General features: G+C 34.4%; 1 protein-coding gene across 3 annotated transcripts in view; it reads left to right on the top strand.

Moving 5' to 3' along the window:
• Positions 1-19,140, top strand: part of LOC143252959 (uncharacterized) — a 55,607-nt gene that overhangs the window by 15,567 nt on the left and 20,900 nt on the right. For all 3 annotated transcript variants that reach the window (XR_013029273.1, XM_076505908.1, XM_076505907.1), the window contains exon 2: positions 6,809-6,978. Coding sequence is in view for 2 of the 3 variants with exons in the window: in XM_076505908.1 (XP_076362023.1) it covers positions 6,809-6,978 (170 nt within the window). In the remaining variant the exon portion in view is untranslated. The remainder of the gene's footprint in view (positions 1-6,808; positions 6,979-19,140) is intronic.

The following is a 19,140-nucleotide window of genomic DNA, read 5'->3' on the forward strand; positions in this document are numbered from 1 at the left end:
CTTCCTCCTTTAATGAGCCCATTTTAGTATATTCCCATTTCCTGGCATTGTTTCTTTATGATTTTTTTGTGTCTGATGAGGTTGGTATTTGAAAGCATTTCTATACAAGTATTTAATTTTTTTTTCCTTCGATTACCATCATGCAGATTTTTTTCTTGGTTTGATATCCTTTGGATCTCTGTTAATACTTTCAATATTCTCACCTACCTAATTTTTCAGTTTTGTTTTACCCTATATATTCTGCTTTGGGTAATGTTTATTTTCTACTTTCTTTCTCAGATATTTCATCTATGCTTAGGGATTTTCATAGGATACCTCTTCCTCTTTCCCTCCATGTTTGTGTGTTGCCATCTTCCATTTTTTTACTACACATAGACTGCTGGCCAAAATCTTAAGGCCAAAGAACATAAAGAAAAAATATGCGTTTTGCATTGTTAGACTCAACCACTTATTTGAGTAGAGCTTCAAAAGATGAAAATAAAAAACATTTTTAGTATTTAATAGGAAAGATGTGAACACTATGAAATTAGCCTAAATATCAAAAGTTAAAGACCATATTGAAATGAAGCATTAATCGGTAAACACATAACGAAATTTAATCATTTGTGTTCAAGCATTAGTGTTGTCAACATCTCCCACTGACATCTCCTGTGTTACATTGGGTAAAAACATGACAAAAGCTAAAACGTTGACAGAGTTTGAATGTAGCAGAATTGTCGAGCTGCAAAAGCAAGGTCTCTCTCAACATGCCATCGCTGGTGAGATTGGGCATAGTAAAACTGCTGTTGCAAATTTCTTAAAAGACCCTGAGGGATAAGGAACGAGAATTTCAAGTGGTCAGCCCAAAAAAATTTTGCTGTCATTGAGTAGGAGGATTCGACCGGTTGTCTGACAAGACACCAGCTGATCGTTAAACCATATTAAGGCCCTTACAGATGCAGAATGCATCTATGAGAGAAAGGCTTTAAAGACCATAAATGTCTTCAAAGCCCATGTCTCCTACCACACCATGAAACAGCTCGGTTAAATTTTGCTGAGAAACACCAAACATGAGATGTAGAAAAGTGGTTGAAGGTTTTGTTCTCTGATGAGAAAACATTTAACCTGGATGGTCCAGATAACTCCCAACATTACTGGCACAATAAGGATATCCCACTAGAGACATTTTCTACACGACACAGTGAAGGAGGTTCCATCATGATCTGGGGTACTTTCTCCTTCCATGGAACAATGGAGCTTCAGGTAATACAGGGCTGTCAAACAGCAGCTGGCTACATTGGCATGTTGGAGAGAGCATCCTTATTGACTGAAGGTCCTCGCTTGTGTGGAAATGACTGGATTTTTCAGCAGGACAATGCTGCAATTCACAATGCCTGCAGGACAAAGGACTTTTTCATGGCAAATAACATGGTTCCTTTGGACCATCCAGCATGTTTGTCCAAACTGAACCCCATTAAAAATGTTTGGAGGTGGATGCCAAGGGAAGTCTATAAAAATGGATGTCCATTCCAAAAAGTGCATGATCTTTGTGAAGCTATCTTCACCACTTGGAACAACATTCCAGCCAGCCTTCTGCAAATGCTTATATCGACCATGCCAAAGCAAATGTTTAAAGTTATTTGCAATGACAGTCGTGCAACTCACTATTGAGAACTCTTGTTGGGCATTTTCTACTCTGTTTAGGACTTCTTTTTGATATGGTCGAATCCTCCTGCTCAACGCCAGCAAAATTTTCTTTGGCTGACCACTTGAAATTCTTGTTTCGTATCCCTCTGGGTCTTTTAGGAAATTTGCCACAGCAGTTTTACTATGCCCAATCTCACCAGCGATGGCACGTTGAGAGAGACCTTGCTTTTGCATTTCAACAATTCTGCCATGTTCAAACTCTGTCAACATTTTAGCCTTTGCCATGTTTTTTGCCAAATGTTACACATGAAATGTCAGTGGGAGATGTTGACAACGCTAATGCTTGAACACAAAGGATTAAATTTCGTTATGTGTTTACCAGTTAATGCTTCATTTCAGTATGGTCTTAAACTTTTGATATTTAGGCTAATTTCATAGTTTTCACATTTTCCCTATTAAATGCTAAAAAGGTTTTTATTTTCTCTTTTCTTATTTTTATCTTTTGAAGCTCTACTCAAATAAGTGGTTGAGTTTAACAATGCAAAATGCACATTTGTTCTTTATGTTCATTGGCTTTAAGATTTTGGCCAGCAGTTTACGACTTCTGTTTACTTCCATTTTGTGGCAAATGGTGGTATATGCTTTAATTTTTGGTTTCATTTGATATTCCACATTATTTCAAGATTGCCTCCAGAAGACCTTGTCTGCTTATTATATGCTATTGGTTACTTCATTGTTTTTAAAGCTTTTCCATTGAATCCATCTCTCACAGTGTTATTCTTTACTGTCTGTGATCATTTTTACTTCCTCTCTGACCTGTTGGGTTTAGATTGTTATTTCTTGTATCCTTTTTCCCATCATTGATTATTCATGTCTTCACTCAGATCAGAATTTTTTTTTCTCTGCATATCCAAACAGTTGTCCATTGGAGGTACTTCATCATGCACTGATATTACTCCTTGTATATTCATCTCCCATTCTTTACTTTGGATAGCTGGTTCTTTGTTGTTTGAGTACCATCATTTACCTGTTATCCTTCACTCTTTCTTGAGACTGTGACTGGGTAAGTTACCTTTTTGTATATATACCTCTTATTTTCAGGGGAACCTTCTTTTTTTTTTTATATTTAGTGATCCTGCTCTGTGATGAGAGGTGCCTGTCTAGGTATACTTGAACTAGTAAAAACTGCAATATAATGTCCTGATGACTTAAACATTATAATTCTATGGCAATGCATTGGGGTGTTCCACAAGATTGCTTGTAGGTTTATTATTTCAATAAGTTTGATTCATAAGCTTGTATGTTCTGGACTGTAATCACTTATGGACTTCATGGGTAAAGCAAAGGGGACAGCTACCCATCTCAGTCATGCTTTGTATTGAATAAATCAATAAAGCCTGCTTTTGAAAATAGGGCTTCTTGATCACCTGTTGCACTGTTTAAGATGTTAAACATTCCTCTAGACTTTCCACCTCACTTCTACCCCTTTACTTGAAGTGGAATTGAAAAGTCCTTTTCACTTTTCAGTTCAAAGCCACCAAGGTGGTGGACTGTGGAGGCATTCATCTGAAAGTGATGATAAAATATAAGTAATATATATATATCATTATAAAGCCATTTAGTTGAGAGTATGGCAGTGATCCTCTTTTGGTTTAGGTGACGAGATATAACATAGAAGAGAACTGTGAAAATTGTGGTTCACCCTTTTCATTGGGATCCATAATTCTACCTCCACTGGATGTTGGTTCCCATAGGCTTGGCTTTAGATTGAGAGTTTAACCAATCATCATAAGTTCTCACACATGTATTACAGATGTCTCTATCCCCTACTTATTTCTGTTATTGTTACTCTACCTGTGTAGTAGATCATGGTTGAAGTTATTGCATATTACTGCAGTTCTTCCTCTTCCATTATCTCTCCATGAATATTATTCCAAGAATGTTCCTGCACTTGGGTGTGCTTCCTATCATAATATATTTTTGTGAGATGGTTTACATTACACAAACATATTTTCAATGCCAGATTTCAGGTTCTAGGATTGATTGTTCAATGTCTCAGATCATTATAAAACAACAACATTTGTATATTAATGAATAAGTTGGTATGAGATTCTCTCTGGTTTTATGAGGTTGAAGTGAAAACCACATGATTCTCTTTCCTATCCCTACCAAGTGGCTGGAATATGAATTATAGTTGTGCTGTCATTATGATTATCTTTTCCAATCCCACATGAATGTCAGTACCAGGTGGCTGGGTTTTTGATTGTGGTTGATTTGTTGCTGGTATGATCCTTTTTCCTAACCCCACTTGGATGTCAGTATATGATGGCTTAGGTTTTGAATTGTAGTTGGCATGCTATACTATGATTCTCCTTTCTTCCTTCATATAGATGTTGGTGACCAGGTTTTGGATTGTAATTGACATATTGACAGTATGATCCTCATCATTCCTCCATGTGGATGTTGCTACCCAGTGGCATTTATTTTAGGTGTAGTTGACTTGCCCTGTATGATCCATTGTACCCTAGCTACTCTACAACTTGGAGCATATTTTTCATCTTACTCTTTAACTTTTCCATTATTGGATTTTATAACACATATATAGTACACAGCTTGAATCACTATTGTATGATAGTTCTCTCCCATTTGGATGTGCTCATGAATGCAACATTTTCTACACTGAGTGATGAGTTTATCTGGTTCAGAGGTGTTGCAGTGTCCCACTTATGATTTTCAATTTCAAAGATTTGTGACTGATTCACTGTACTTTATTCCTGAGAAGCTCACAACAATCTTCACAGTTACCCTATGTTTATAACTTATTTTCAAAGATCCAAGAAAAACTGACATAAAATAATAATTTTCTAGTTCTACCTAAATATCATAATTAAAACTCACAGTTTCATGCAGCTAATAAAAAACTTTCAACATTAAAACCATAGCTTACAACACTGCTTCTTTCCAGATTGTGAAGTTTCTTGTATAATCCTAATGCAAAATGTAACTACATTATATTGTCCATTCATCAAGTTTTTTTGGTGGTTTTATATGTGAGGCCCATATGGGATATTCTCTTGTTGAAATTGTTACTTGCTATCTTGTCCCTGTAGGAGTTTTTCCTGAGTAGGTGGTTGAGGGAATATAATGATGGCTCCAGTTTGAATGATCCTTTGAAAATAGTGTTGACAGGAACTTTGATCTCTTCAGCAGGTTGAATTTCCACTGACAATTTCTTCTTTAGATTTACCTGTTGGCAGTTTTCTTCCTTGTACTTTTAAAGATAAGATAGATGACCTGTGGCATGCATTACTCGTCCCTAGTCTTTTAAACTACATTACTGATGCTTTTCAGTACACTATATGGCCTCTTGCAGCATCTGCTTAATCTTCTAATTCATTCTTTCTCACAGTAGGATATTGTACAGCCATACCATGTCATCTTAATAGAATCCAGTCTATCAGGATTAAAATCATGATGACTTCATTTTATCACTAGTTAAATTAAATCTGTTTTGGGAAAGGTATCTGTATATATTTTTTGTCAGTAATTTCTGAATATCTATTCTCAGAAAGTTCAGTGATACTTTTAATTCTTTCTCTTTCAAACATCAGTTTGTGTGTTAGGTGCAACTGGTTGAATTGGGTCAGGTATTGGATGACATTGCTGTCCCCAGTGATCAGCCCATTCTACAGTGGCTTATTGCCATTCCGAAATGTGTCCTTTCCTTGAGTCATATGAAGAAAACTGATACTCTCAATGGGAAGTACCATTTTCTCTTTGCTGAACATCTTTAACAGTCCTTTCATTCCTGTTTATACAGATAGTTCAAAATCAGGTAACTCTTTGGGCTCCCCTCTACAGTTTCTGTATTCACTGCTAAGTTTTATGCCATTTCTCTTGCTGTGGATAATGTAGAAGCTATGCAGCACACCAACTGTACTATTTGCAGTGACTCTCTTAGCTCTCCACTGGCCCTGGAATTGTTTCATGTTAGTACTCACCTTTTTCTCATCAATATACAACAATGAATAGCCCATTTTTCTTCATCTTTCATTGATATTCAGTTTTTTTGGATATCTGGCTATGTTGGTATTTGAAGGAACAAGCTTGCTGACATCATAACTGACCTAGATGGAGTAGCTGAAATGACATAGGAAGTTGAGGACAGTTTTGTTGAATTTACTAGAAGGTAGTCTCAGGTTAACTAACTTAAAAATGATTATTGAAAGTTTCTTGAGCTAGCCGTTACCTTTTTTGGTGGTATCCTTCCTTGTGGAATGTTATTTTCAGCACCAAAAGCACTGCATCATAAGCATTATAGATGATCAAAGCATTATATGCCTTGAAGATCTGGATAATTGTGGGGAAAGAAAATTCTGTGATATGTGAATCTTTGTTGTTTGAGTCTATCTTAGATCATAATTTATGGCTTCTGATGCTGTTTCTGCTTTTTGCAATGATTTTAACATCCTAAAATGTTTTGTTAAATATAACAAAATGAATTATTATTACTGATATATGCAGTTTGTGCTAAAATGAGTATTTTTTCATTGATTCTGTGTTTTGATTCAAATGGAAAAAAAACTGCTATTTTAGCACAACCTGGAAACATCAGTGATAGTAATATCTGTGAATTTATTATGGTAACTAAATGTAATAAAAACAATGTTAAAGTGTTAAACAAAGACAAGAATAAAATGTTATTAATAAATGTTGTGGAATTCTTTCACCAAAATTGTATGTAAAATTAATTAGTTAATGTTTGAAAATGAACATAGGTTGTAACTCATGCAGAATATTGCACTCCTTATGGTGATGCAGTAATGTGCCAAAATGTGTAAACTGTATGAAGTTGTTACCACATCATCATAATTGCATTTTATCTTTATATAGTAAAATTATTAAATAAAACACTTTTTATTATACTTTGAGACTGTAGGTAGTTTTATTTTAACTATTTATTTTATACTATTAACTTTTGGATTTAATTTTTCAGTACATTTACATGAAAACTTACAGAAATGTCTTCCTAATTTTAATATAATTTAATATAACCCATTTGGAATTTAGAGCAGTTTAACTCCTTCTCCTTTGATTTTATTTATTTCAGTTAGACCTGTTAAAGGATTTAATTTTCAAACACTTTATTGAAGAAAATTTAAAATATTTCTTCAAATTGCAGCAACTTGTCAGAATCTTAAACAACTACAAGAAAAGAATACTCAGTTTAGTGTAGAGACTGACAAGATTCTTGAACAGAAAGATAGCTTGAAATATCTACAAAAAGAACTTGCCTTTCTTGAAGAAGAAAACTTAAGATTGAAGCAGCAGTTTACAAGTATTTGTGAAATGGTTAGTACACTTAAATTATATAATAATCATGTCCTGTAGGTTATGATATATAATGGAAATATAAATATTCTCTCTAGTCTTACACTGCTAAATTAGGGATAGCTAGCACAGATAGCCCTTATGTAGCTTTGCACAAAATTCTAAATAAAGCCATACCCTTAAGGTATTACTTCTGCTACAAGTTTTTATAATGAAATTTGAGTTTAATTCTTGTCCATCAGAAAAATAAATTGGAACACTTATCATAATTTCAAAAATAAGTTGATGGCCTTCCTGGCTTTAAAGGAACTATATCCTGGTGATGAAGTGCCAGGCACAGTTTAAGGCACTTCATTAGGATCTAGTGTTTTCTGGTGTGTTAGGGTTGAAAGATATTTCTTTTGTGACCAGAGCACCATTTGGTGTTTTTGGTAACACACTGGACTGAAGTATAGTGGTATGTGCTTCTTCCACTGAAATGCCTGGCAACTTGTGTATCCTGAAAAGTTGGTCTGCTGGATGGCAGACCTAACTATCATCCCTTAAAGACACTGTGTATGAAAGTGGATTGGGTATCTATTTTGCCATGACTGAAGTTTTGTATCTACACTAAAATGTTTTTCTCACAAGGTACCTCACTTCATTCATGTACATAGCTATTTTCATTCAGACTGCCTTCTTTTTGCAAAATTTTTTTATATGCCACAAGCTTTTCACTCCCACACACCCTTCAATTCACATCATTTAATCAATTCTCACATGCAAATTATCATGCAACAGACCTCCACCAATACTAGTGTCACACCCACATGTGACTCCCTCTGTGCTATTCTATCTCATTATCACTTCTTGTTTGACAGTGCTCATGTTCAGATGTTTAGTTTATGCTTTCTTCAAGTCTTTTTTTTTTTGTATCTTCATATCAGTTTCTCTCACAAAATTTAATATTTTTTATGCAACAATAGTATGGGTAACTTATTCTGAAGTGGATTAACTTATATTTCTACTTAATTATGGAACTTTTTTACTTCATTAAAAATCAGTTTAAATATGAATTCTGAATTTTAAGTTATCACTTTGGAGGATATATCAGGACATTTACACAGGCTTTAGGTAGCAGTCCTCAACTAGGGAATTATTGACTTTTTGACTTCATCAGGAGATTAATTGACCAATGAGCTGACTTTTGTTTGGACTAAACTTGAGTTTGGGGGCCCACACATTTTGAAATATGGTGTGCCATGTGTTGCATAGACAGGTGTGCTTGTTTCAGTTCAGTTCTACACTAACAGCTGATTTGATTATTATTACTTCTGGTTGCAACAGGCTCTGTAGAAATGAGTTATTTTATAAGACTATCTAAGCTTTTACCAGATGATTTAACTATATAAAGGAGATTCTGCCTATCCTTGCCAATCATCATATTGAATAAATCAAAGTTCATTTGCTTTTAAAAATTTTAAGAACTTTGTTCACCTGTTGCATTTTTTCTAGAGCACTATTCCTCAGGATTCCCCAGGCACATTACCCTCAGGTTCTACTAGTGAAGCTAGGCAATCCTTATAACATCCAATTTCTAGTCACTAAGTGGGCAGTGGCTTTTCCTCCACTGTTGGAGAAGAGAGCATAGTTGGGGCTTTCCTACTTGGATTTCTGAATGTTTTTTCCAGATGTCACTAGCAATGATGCCAATTCCTGCAGGAACCTATTCATAGTTCTGGTTCAGATTTAACACAAAGCTATCCAGTTGAGGAGTACATGGCTCTTCTCTTTGATCAATGTCTACTTTGTATATTTTTCATAGAAGGAGGTCCACTATCTCCTCATAATTCCAAATGTGAAGTTATCCCATCCTAGGTCTTTGGTTGAGTATAGGTTCTATGTTTTCTCCTTAATTCCAAAGGCAAGTGAAGTACTTCTTGTCCACTTGGTTGAGAGTGAGGATGAATGTTTATAATTCAAGATTGGATGAGTTCTGTCCCTTTGGCTGAGAGAGGCATACATGATCCCTTCATTCTGAGCCTAGGGTGTTGCTTTCTGGACTTCTTCAGGTGTAGGAAAAAGTTGGTCCACTTCAGTGTTGCTTACTTTCTTGTCGTGATTCCAGTGGTGTGAAATTCATTATTCTATGGCTGTAGGTTAGGATCCAGTGAAATATATATATATATATTTATGACATTATAGTCCAATAGACCTTGCCACTGGTGTGGGATATAGGGACTAAGATTCCTTAATTCCAACCCCAAGTTGTGGAACCTTAGTTATTTCACCTTCAATACAGGAATTCACTAAGCAGTGTTTATATTCATATGTTTAATCTGGTTCTCTTCAGTTTTTTGTTTATCTTTATATCTATTTTTCTCACAAACTTCTGATATTGTACATGTTATTCTCAGGTTAGAGGTTTTAAATTTGAGCTTAGTGATAAACTTTGTCCTATATAGTTTCATTAGACTTAACAAGTGTCTGTTATTTTTGGTTTATGTGGAGTTCATCTTTTGGGGAAATTGATAATTAGGTTGAAAACTTTCTTTCTTTAACATGTAATATGTTTATTTCGCTACACACTTACTTAAATTTACATTATATCAAATATTTCATTTTTGTAATTCTTAATAATGTATACTTCTTACAATTAATTTAGTTTGTGAGGACCCCTAGGTTTCATGGTCTGTCCTACTTTCTCCTAATATTGCATACCTTCCTCTTATAACTGCTGTACATGATTAAGATGATCTAAATTTTGTCATTTTTTCTCCACAAGATTATGGCTTGCCTTCTCAGGCCTCTATCAGAATCTGGTAAGCCTATCTAGACCTTTTTTTTGACACATTTCACAGTATGCTTTTTCCCTCCTCCTTTATAAATTATATTTGTGATGAGCATTTTTGTCTCTTTTGGGAGAGGGTATGTGCATGTCTCTTCTTCCACAGACTTTGATTTAATTTACTTTTGCTTAATATCAGACAGATTTTCTTCTTGATTTTATGTACTTATAATCTCTGTTGCCAGTGTGAGGGGTAGTTTCTGTTAATCCTGTTTGTTTTATTTCACTCTTAGTTTCCAACCTCATCTTACCTTATTGATTCTCCTACAGCAAATGTCTATTTTTTAATCTCTTTTTTTTTTTTTTAGACATTGCACCTGTATCTAGGGGATTTTATGGGATACCTCTCCTTCCTTCCCTCTGTGTTAGAATGTTTTACATCTTCAGTTCTTTCCCTCTGCATGTGGCTTCTTTGCTTTGGAAATATTCTGGGGTGGGACACTGTCTTATACTGTTTGTTTACCATCTACTTCTAATAGCAATTTATGATTGTTTCTATTTCTCCACTGTACTGTTTGTGTTGTTTTGTTTTTTTTTAGCTATTTCTGTGTTGTGTTATATTATTCTTTTTTTGATTTATCTTTTATTACTTTCCAAGTTATTCCCATCTTTATTCATGTTCCCTGTCTGGCATTTTCATGTTCTTAACCTGTCCTATCTATGGGCTTCACCATATGTTGTGAATGTTTGATGGTGATAGAATTCTGGTTCAGTTGATTCTGCCTCAGTAACTTTTTGTTCTTCCTCTATTTTAATATGTAGTTTTTTATTGCACTTTATTGAGCAGTATCTCCAAGATTGAGAATGACCATGGTACACATTCTTATTTTTCATTTCTCAAAATAATATCTTAGATTTTTTCATCATGTAATTTGGTACCATTTCTATGCTTTGCTCCTTGAACTTGTTTTGGTTCTGTGTTTTTTATCAGGTGGATTGCATTTTACCTGACTTCTGCATTTTGGAAATTTTACTACTTGGATGTCTAGGTTTGGTTACCTCTTTCCAAACAGGGGTGGTTATAACATGCTCATCTGCTTATATGAGCAGCTTGGATAGTTAGATTTTTCAGTTGGATAAGTGTTTACTGTTACATACCTAACAATCTCAGCTATTTGATGGAGTATATATTTTTAACACCCACATCTGTCAGGACAAGCCATTTTCCTCCTCAAGTAGATTTGATGGAGCTTTCTGTTATCCATGCCATTATGATTCATTGGGGATGTGGCTTCTGTGGAAGCACTTCTTCATTTGGATCTGGTAGTAGATGCTACACATTAACTTGTTAGGGTTGCTTTGAATTATCCTCTCAACTTTCCTTCTTCCCTTTTTGACTATACATGTTAGTTGTTGAACATGACCCCCACATAATCAAATTTAGTGATTCCTTCATTGTATCCAAATTTGTTTCTCTTTCCTGATGTCATCTTCAAAATTGGAGTCATGGGTTGATTAGTAGGAAGCTTTATGACAGTGGTATAGGGATGAACACCATAGCACTTCTAGCAGTTCAATATGCTTTAGTTCACTTTCTCCCTCTTGCTTGGATTTGATTAATCATGTTTCATTCTCACTATTCAGTAGTTGTTACTTATATCAAGGGGGCACTCATTTTTGTTCCCTTTGTGGTTGACAGTCTTTCTGTTTTAACCCACACTGGTGTGTAGTGTTCCAGGCACCTTACTCTTCACCTTCATCATTTGTTGGAAGTACTTTGTCTGTCAAGCACTTGGACTACACTGCCTGTCCAGGTATACTTCATTCACTTAGAGTTGTACTAAAACCTGCACCATAAGGCCATGTTTACTTTTCTTTCATAATTTTCATGGCCACAAGATACATCTCTATTCATTACAGTCACATAAACTAGAGATGGGATGTTCCATAAGGTTTTTCATAGATTATTGTTCATATGCTTGCTTTATAAATATGCATATTCTGTATTGTATCAGGTCATCCCATAAGTAATGTCCAAAAATTTAATACAGAAAGTGCATCATTATTTCTGTTTTTATAGAAGGCTTTAATGACTAAAATATGTAGTGGGACATGTATAAAAATGTTCAGACAAAGGAAAGAAACTAACCCACCTCCACTTTTTCAGATCATTAATCAAATAAACCTTTATGAAGATGGATGTGTCTGAGGAACACATTAGGCATATAATGTTTTATGAGTTTAAAAAATGCAACAGTGCAGCAGAAACTACACAAAACATTCAACGTGTTTATGGTGTGGAGTAAGTATCTCAGTGAAAGAAAATGTTGAATGTGGTTTCAGAAGTTCAGATTAGGTGACACTATAGGTTATACACTACATTTTGGTCATCCTGTTTAGTTAAATGATGACATGCTGCTGGCTGTATTTGATGAAGATTGTGCTGTAACAGTTGAAGAATTAGCGAAGAAGCTTAATTCAACCCATTCAACAATTCACCATCATCTGCAACAGCTTGGAAAGGTGTCAAAACTTGGAAAATTGGTTCTCCATTATTTGACAAAAGCCAACCTTAGAGCAAGAGTGCACTTCTCTGCACTCTTGTGAATATAACTCACCTTTTCTTTGTACAGGTTAGTAATTGGAGATGAAAAATGGATATATTATAAAAATGTTAAGCATTGCAGACAATGGCTCAGTGCAGATAAACTGACAAAATGAACCTCCACCCGAGGAAAGTTTTGTTAAGTGCTTGGTGGGATATTGTTGGCGTGATCCGCTTTGAGTTGCTGCCACTTAATGTAATGATTACATCAGAATACTATTCTCAACAGTTGGAGCACTTGAATGTCACACTGAAAGAAAAGAAGACTGCTTTGATCAATTGTAAAGGTGTTGTGTTACATCATTATAATGCATGGTACCATTCAGCAAGGGTCACATCCACAAAGATTGAAGAGCTAGACTGGAAAAAACTTCCACATCCTCCTTATTCTCCAGACTTTGCCCTACCTGACTATCATCTAATTCAAAGTTTGCAAAACTACCTTGATGGAAAAAAGTTTGGAACATATAAAGATGTCAAAACTACCCTCTCTAAATTGTTTTCCTCCAAACACCAAGGATTTTATAGAAGTTACATTCAGAAGCTTGTGAATCATTGGCAGGAAGTAATTAATAATCATGGAACATACACTATTGACTAAATGACATTAAAACATTTGAAATCTTTTCTCTTTTTCTGAACCTACAATCTGATACTAATCCAGGGACTTCATAGGTAAAGCCAGAGAGGATTGATGCCTACCTCTGCCATCTTATAGATTGAATTAATATGTTTGGTTTACTTTTCAAAACAGGGTTTTATAGTTACCTGTTGCACTGTCTCTGTGTGGATGTTCCTTTGGACCCTTGACCATGTTTGTTCTCTGCTTTTATTTCAGTTGAATAACTGAGTCCTTTCCATTTATCAGTTGTAAGCTGATGGGGTGGTGGACCATAAAAGTATCTTGAATAAGAGATATGTACAATATAAAAAATAAAGACTCCATTCATTTGAGAGTAGGCTGTTGGTATTCTGGTGGCATAGATGATGAGATGTCCTCTAGATGGAATGCTCCATGTTTACAGGAGTTTATCCAAGGAGAGGTTGTAGTTTTGGAATTCACTGTCATAATGATTAGGATCCATTATCCTACCTCCAGATGGAAGTTGATTCCTAGTAGTAGAGATTTGGATTTAGTGTTTAACCAATCCCGATATGCCCTCACATGTATCATGCAATTGAGCTTCCTTGTCCTGCTACCTGCATGGGTGTTGGATCTCAGTCCTTATACGTATTCAGGACAACTTTGGTCCCTCACTCAGTTTGCCTCAATAGAACTACACCAGTATTGTAGGTGTTCTTGTTGGTTGCTTCACTTTTTCCTCTTGCACTACCATTTATATTTTCATGCCAAGGGTATTACTGCATTTGAGGGGCTTTTGGCTGTTTGATTTGAGTGTGATTAAATATATGTATATATAATATATGTATGTATATCTGTGTGTGTGTGTGTATGTGTGTATGCTCATGTGTCATGTTTACAGATCAGCAGTTACAGGCAGTTGATTTGCTGTGTACAGCACCCTAGCCAGTCTACACTTTGGGGCATATTTTTTATTTTATCAACATTATATTCGTCAGAGAGATTGAAATTACAATATACTGTGGCCACAATTGCTGTCCAACAATTTTTTCCCCTATGTGGATGTGCTTCTCACAATTTTCTGCCCAGATCTGTCATTTTTTTTACATATGGGCAAAGAGTATACCTGGTTCTGAAGTGGTGGGTTCTCCCATGTATAATCCTCTTATTAAAGATGCCCTTTTAAGGTATCCTTTAGGTGTTCTTGAAGAATGCTTCTACCTTATACCTTAAGTGCAAAAAGAAGCATTTACTCAACATGTTCTTCAAGACACTTTATTACAGTACCTTCTGCAATAACTCAACATATGATAGTTGAAGTGATGTTAAAATTGCAGTAATATTTTGGTTAGCTGTGCAGTAGCCAGATTATTGCAGGGTCCTTTTGGAGATCAATGAAGTTCGAGATCTACAAGCCAGGCACGATGATTCTTGCTAATAATTTTGAAGGCTTTTCAGGAATCTTTCCACTGTCATTCTTCTGTTTTCAATGAAATGCTTTTCTTATTGGCCTTGAAAATGACAATAGACCTTACTACTTAAGATGCAGAATTGGGGGGTTCATCTTTGGAGGCAAAGAGGCCTGCCTACCTAACACTAATATTTAATCCTCCTGTTGCCAGTAATTACAACTTTCTATGGAGACCAGTTACTCTTTCTGTTGTGCTATCCACTGACATAGATCCCTATTACCACAATCCATTTTAGAGAGTCACAAGAGTTATATGGCTTGAAAAAGACTAAAATAAACTGATATTATTGCAGGCCTACCTAGACAGATGGTGGGAGTAACATGATATGATGGGTATATACTACAAAGTCTTATTAAAGAGTGAACACACCACAGTATTTAATTTTCTTTGAACCAAAAAGTGAGACAATCTTTTGATCCCTTGATTTTCATCACTGACTTTTTCTTAGGTAAAACAGTGTGCCTCTGAACTTGGCTATTCAAAAGCATCTGCTTCAAACTTGTTTGTTGCCTAGATACAAAAATTTTCTAATATATATTTTGAATTCTAATTTCCATTGAGTCAGTTCTACCCTGCCATTGTTCTTTAAAATTATGCTGACTGAGTCAAGCAGGTGCTTTATATGCAAAGAAAGTTCAGAAATCTTTGACTCATGAGATGAAATTAGAGGATTTACGGTAATATGATATAGGAGAAAGGATGGCAGATATTCAACAAGCTCTCAGTTTAAATGAGTTGAACCTACACACCATCCTGAATTTTGCCTCAAAGATCAAAGCATGTTAACAAAATGCCGCATCAGGGACTTTAGTGATAATGTTGTATTTGCAGGGTAGTGTAATTAAGAAAATGGAAACTTTTGAGTAAGTGGATTGAGCACCGAAACCAAAAAATATTTCTGGGAGCATGCTTGTCATAAAAGCTAAAACCACAGTCTATATAACAGTTTATTCCACAGAGAAGAGAAACTGTTATTCAAAGCCAGTTTCTGCTGGTTTGCAATCTTTAAAAAAGGGTGTCTATTCCATATCATCAAAATGTTTGGAAAAGCTGTAGCAGATGATACAATTGCTCTGGAAAAATTTCCAAAATTGCTCAATGATGTTATTGAAGAAGGGGGATATTCACCAAAGAAAATTTTCAGTTCAGATGAAACTAGTTTGTACTAGAAGTGAATGCCTTTGAGGATATTTATTTTGCTAGAAGAAAAGTCAGCACTGGATTTTTAAGGCCACAAAAGACCACCTTATGCTTCTCTTAGGTGAAAATGCTGAAGGGAATCATAAATTAAAATCTGTAATGGTGTATCATTCCAAAAATCTAAGAGCACTCGAAGGACAAGATAAGAAGTTGTTCCCTATACATTATTTTTTGCATCAGAAAGCATGGATAACTGCAACTATTTTCATTCAATATTTTTCAACAAAACTTCACCCTGAGCCAAAATTATATTGCAAGGAGGAGAATATGAGCTTCAAAATTCTGCTAGTTTTGGACAATGCTCCATGCCACCCAATTGCACTCCAGGACCTGAGCAATAATATCAAAGTTATATTTTTGCCTCCAAACATAAGCTCTCTTCTATAGTCCATGGACCAAGGTATTATTGCCACTTTCAAGGTCTATTATGTAAAAAAAACAACATTTGATGGGCTAATTGAAGTGACAGAAAACAGAATGACAGTGAAGGAGGTCTGAAGATCCTACAACATAAGGATTCTATCAATATAATTGTCAAGGCCTGGGAGGAAGTGAGCAGCAGCTGCTGCAGTGCTGTTTGGCAAAAGCTGTGCTCAGAGTCCATTTACAGCTTTGATGGCTTTGACATCAAAGACAATGTGTCAACATGGCCGAGAACATTGGGTTAGATGAGGTGGATGCCAATGATGAGGCTAAGTTACTAGAGGGTCATGAAGATTCATCCACAGAAGATCTTGTGGTTCTTGGAGAGGAAAACCAAGAACGTTCTCACAGATGAAGAAAATAGGGACAACTCACACCCATGAGTGCTTAGTAGGAAAAGAGTTACTAAAGCATTCATACATATCAAAATGGCACTATCAATATCAAGATAATAACCTGGATACCGAACATAGTTTGAAAGTGAAAAGATCAGTCTCAGCAGACTGTCATGATTTGTTGAAGAAAACCAAGCAGTTGACTCTGCACGCATTTTTTCAAAAATATGATGTGTCACACAATACTCCATCAGCAAGCAACAGCACAGTGTGCAATGTAGGTGACGAATCAGCTTAGGCCTAAGAACAAATTAAACTTAGGCCTTTTAGCATTTATTGTTATAGGCCTACTAGTATATTGCCAATGAACTTAGCATTAAAATTTACATCACAGTTCAGTTTTGTATTATTTAAGTTTTAATTTTTTAATTCAAAAGAAATCTTAAATAAAAGTTCTTAAACTGCAGTTTGATGCAAGAGTTCTCAAACCTTATCTGAACTGTATAATTTGAATACTTGATGTGTGCTAACCTACCATTTATAAATAGAATATAGGTTAATTGTTGTATTTACATATTCTTCTTTCAAGCTCCTTAGATCACATTCAGAGACAGGAAAAGAAATTTCTTAGAACTCTTGACAGTTGACACACCTGCTTTCCAGACATAAAGTTGTGATTTCTCAGCCAATTATACTTAGTTGAGTTAGATGTTTATAACTAATAGAAAGACAGCATTTTAAACTACAGTCTACCGGTAATTATTTGAAATTGGCACAAAGAATTCTAATTAACATTACTGCTGCTTTCGTGCATAGCAGTTTAACATTGTTTCTTACCCATAAGTATATTAGTTATACAGTTGAGTGGTATTTGGGTTTTATTTTCATATTATAATTAATTACATGTTTTTTATGTTTCAAAATGTATATTATGAAGACTTAGTTATTTTTTAAAAATACAAGTCAAATAGCATTGGTCCATTGAGCTTAGTATAGTAGGCAAATGCCCCAACATTCTAATGAAGGCTAAAGGGTCTCTACCTCTGATACTCCAACGTTATCTAAGAATACTGTTGACATGTAAAATGATAAGTAATAATACTAAAGCACAGGAAATAAAAATAAAACACCAAAAATAAACTGTGTGAAAAATTAAAAATAGAACCAAAAAAAGATTTTTATGATTATAGAACAAAACATTAAAAGCTGTGTACATATTTGCTCTTTTTAATTTTAAACATTTCATTGAATAACACATTGATGATAGTACTTGAAATATTCAGAGTCTGAGTGCAAATAACTACAATACAGAAATAACAATGTTTAATTGAAATACTTAAAATAATCTTATTCTTTTGTACAAAATACTTGTAATCTTCAACAGAATCTTACCAACTGTTGTGAAGATATGTTAAAAAAGCTTAGAAGTATTGTAAGTGTTGTTGAACTGTGCATCATTTTTCATATGAGAAGTAGCCAAATGGGTTCAACATAGAGATTATAAGTTAACTGTTAACCCTTTTGCAACAGATCGTGGGTCAAAAGCCATGTTATCCCATTTGTTGACTTGCATTCAAAATTTTATTGAACTACTATTTTATAAATAAGTCTGGAATCAAATTGTAGATTACAATTAAAATGTCAACATTATATATGAGTTAATTTCTTAACTTTAATTTGCTGAGATGTGTCTTATGCCCCAAACAAAACACAGTAGCCCTGTTTATCTCTTTCTGTTTTTGAAAACAGTCCCTTATATACACATACTTCAATATATGACATGTTAATTCACAAGCCTTGAATATTTCTCTAGTAATTTTCTAAGCCATTTTAATACATGAAATGGCTACCATATTCTTTCAAACCAAGAATTCAGGAAGGTGGGTTGTATCACCAGTCTGCTCGAAGTTTCGTGTTTTTTTAAACCTAACTACGGCCTAATTACTAAACTCAATAAATTATAGTGGAATTCTATGGTATCAGTACAGTTATTTTTAATTTTTTTGGTTATTTAACTGTATATATAAAACCTAAAAAATAATTTTGTTTGATATCATCCATGTGTAAAATTTTAAAAGGTTTAGCAACCCATGTCCAGCAGCAATTGTGTTCAAAGGTTATAGCTAGAAGAGATATTGTGTTTTTTTTTATTTGCTTCTTTATTTATTATTCTATATTTTGAGAAAAATAAGTTTTATAACTCATTTCTAAGTAGTAATAATTTTTATACATATCTATTGCATGATAATAGAAATGTAACTATATGTTGCAAAATACTAGTTCATTAAAACAGAGCCAAGATGTGGTAACTTTGTAAAGACTAAAGGTCTGTTTCATATTATTAGATACAGTAATACAAGTGCATGTGCACTACATCAGTGCAAGCTATGTAATTTTAGCTAGGCACAACTTGTAGATCAGTCTAATAAAAAATAATAAATATATAGTATTACGATATTTAAGTTACTTAGATACATTTCCATTTTTGTGTTGCAATATGTAGTCATTCTAGCATTAAAAAATGCATAATTATGAGATTTGTCAACCAACAGACCCCACATAGTTAGGGTATATAAAATAACATAAAATATAAAGTCTTACTGAAAACAAATGCTTGAAATGTATTTAGGAGGTTTTAGAAATTGAATAAATAATATTTGCAATTTTTGTGATGAAAAGGAGGATTTTTTTAATCATAACATGAACTCACCTTGCACTTGGACTAGTGAGGAAACACACTCAGTATTTTCATAAACAAATCTTTAGGAAAATCTTTCATTAAAAATATCAGATTTTTT

This window comes from Tachypleus tridentatus, chromosome 6 (assembly GCF_004210375.1).
Source record: "Tachypleus tridentatus isolate NWPU-2018 chromosome 6, ASM421037v1, whole genome shotgun sequence".
Lineage (NCBI taxonomy): Eukaryota > Metazoa > Arthropoda > Merostomata > Xiphosura > Limulidae > Tachypleus > Tachypleus tridentatus.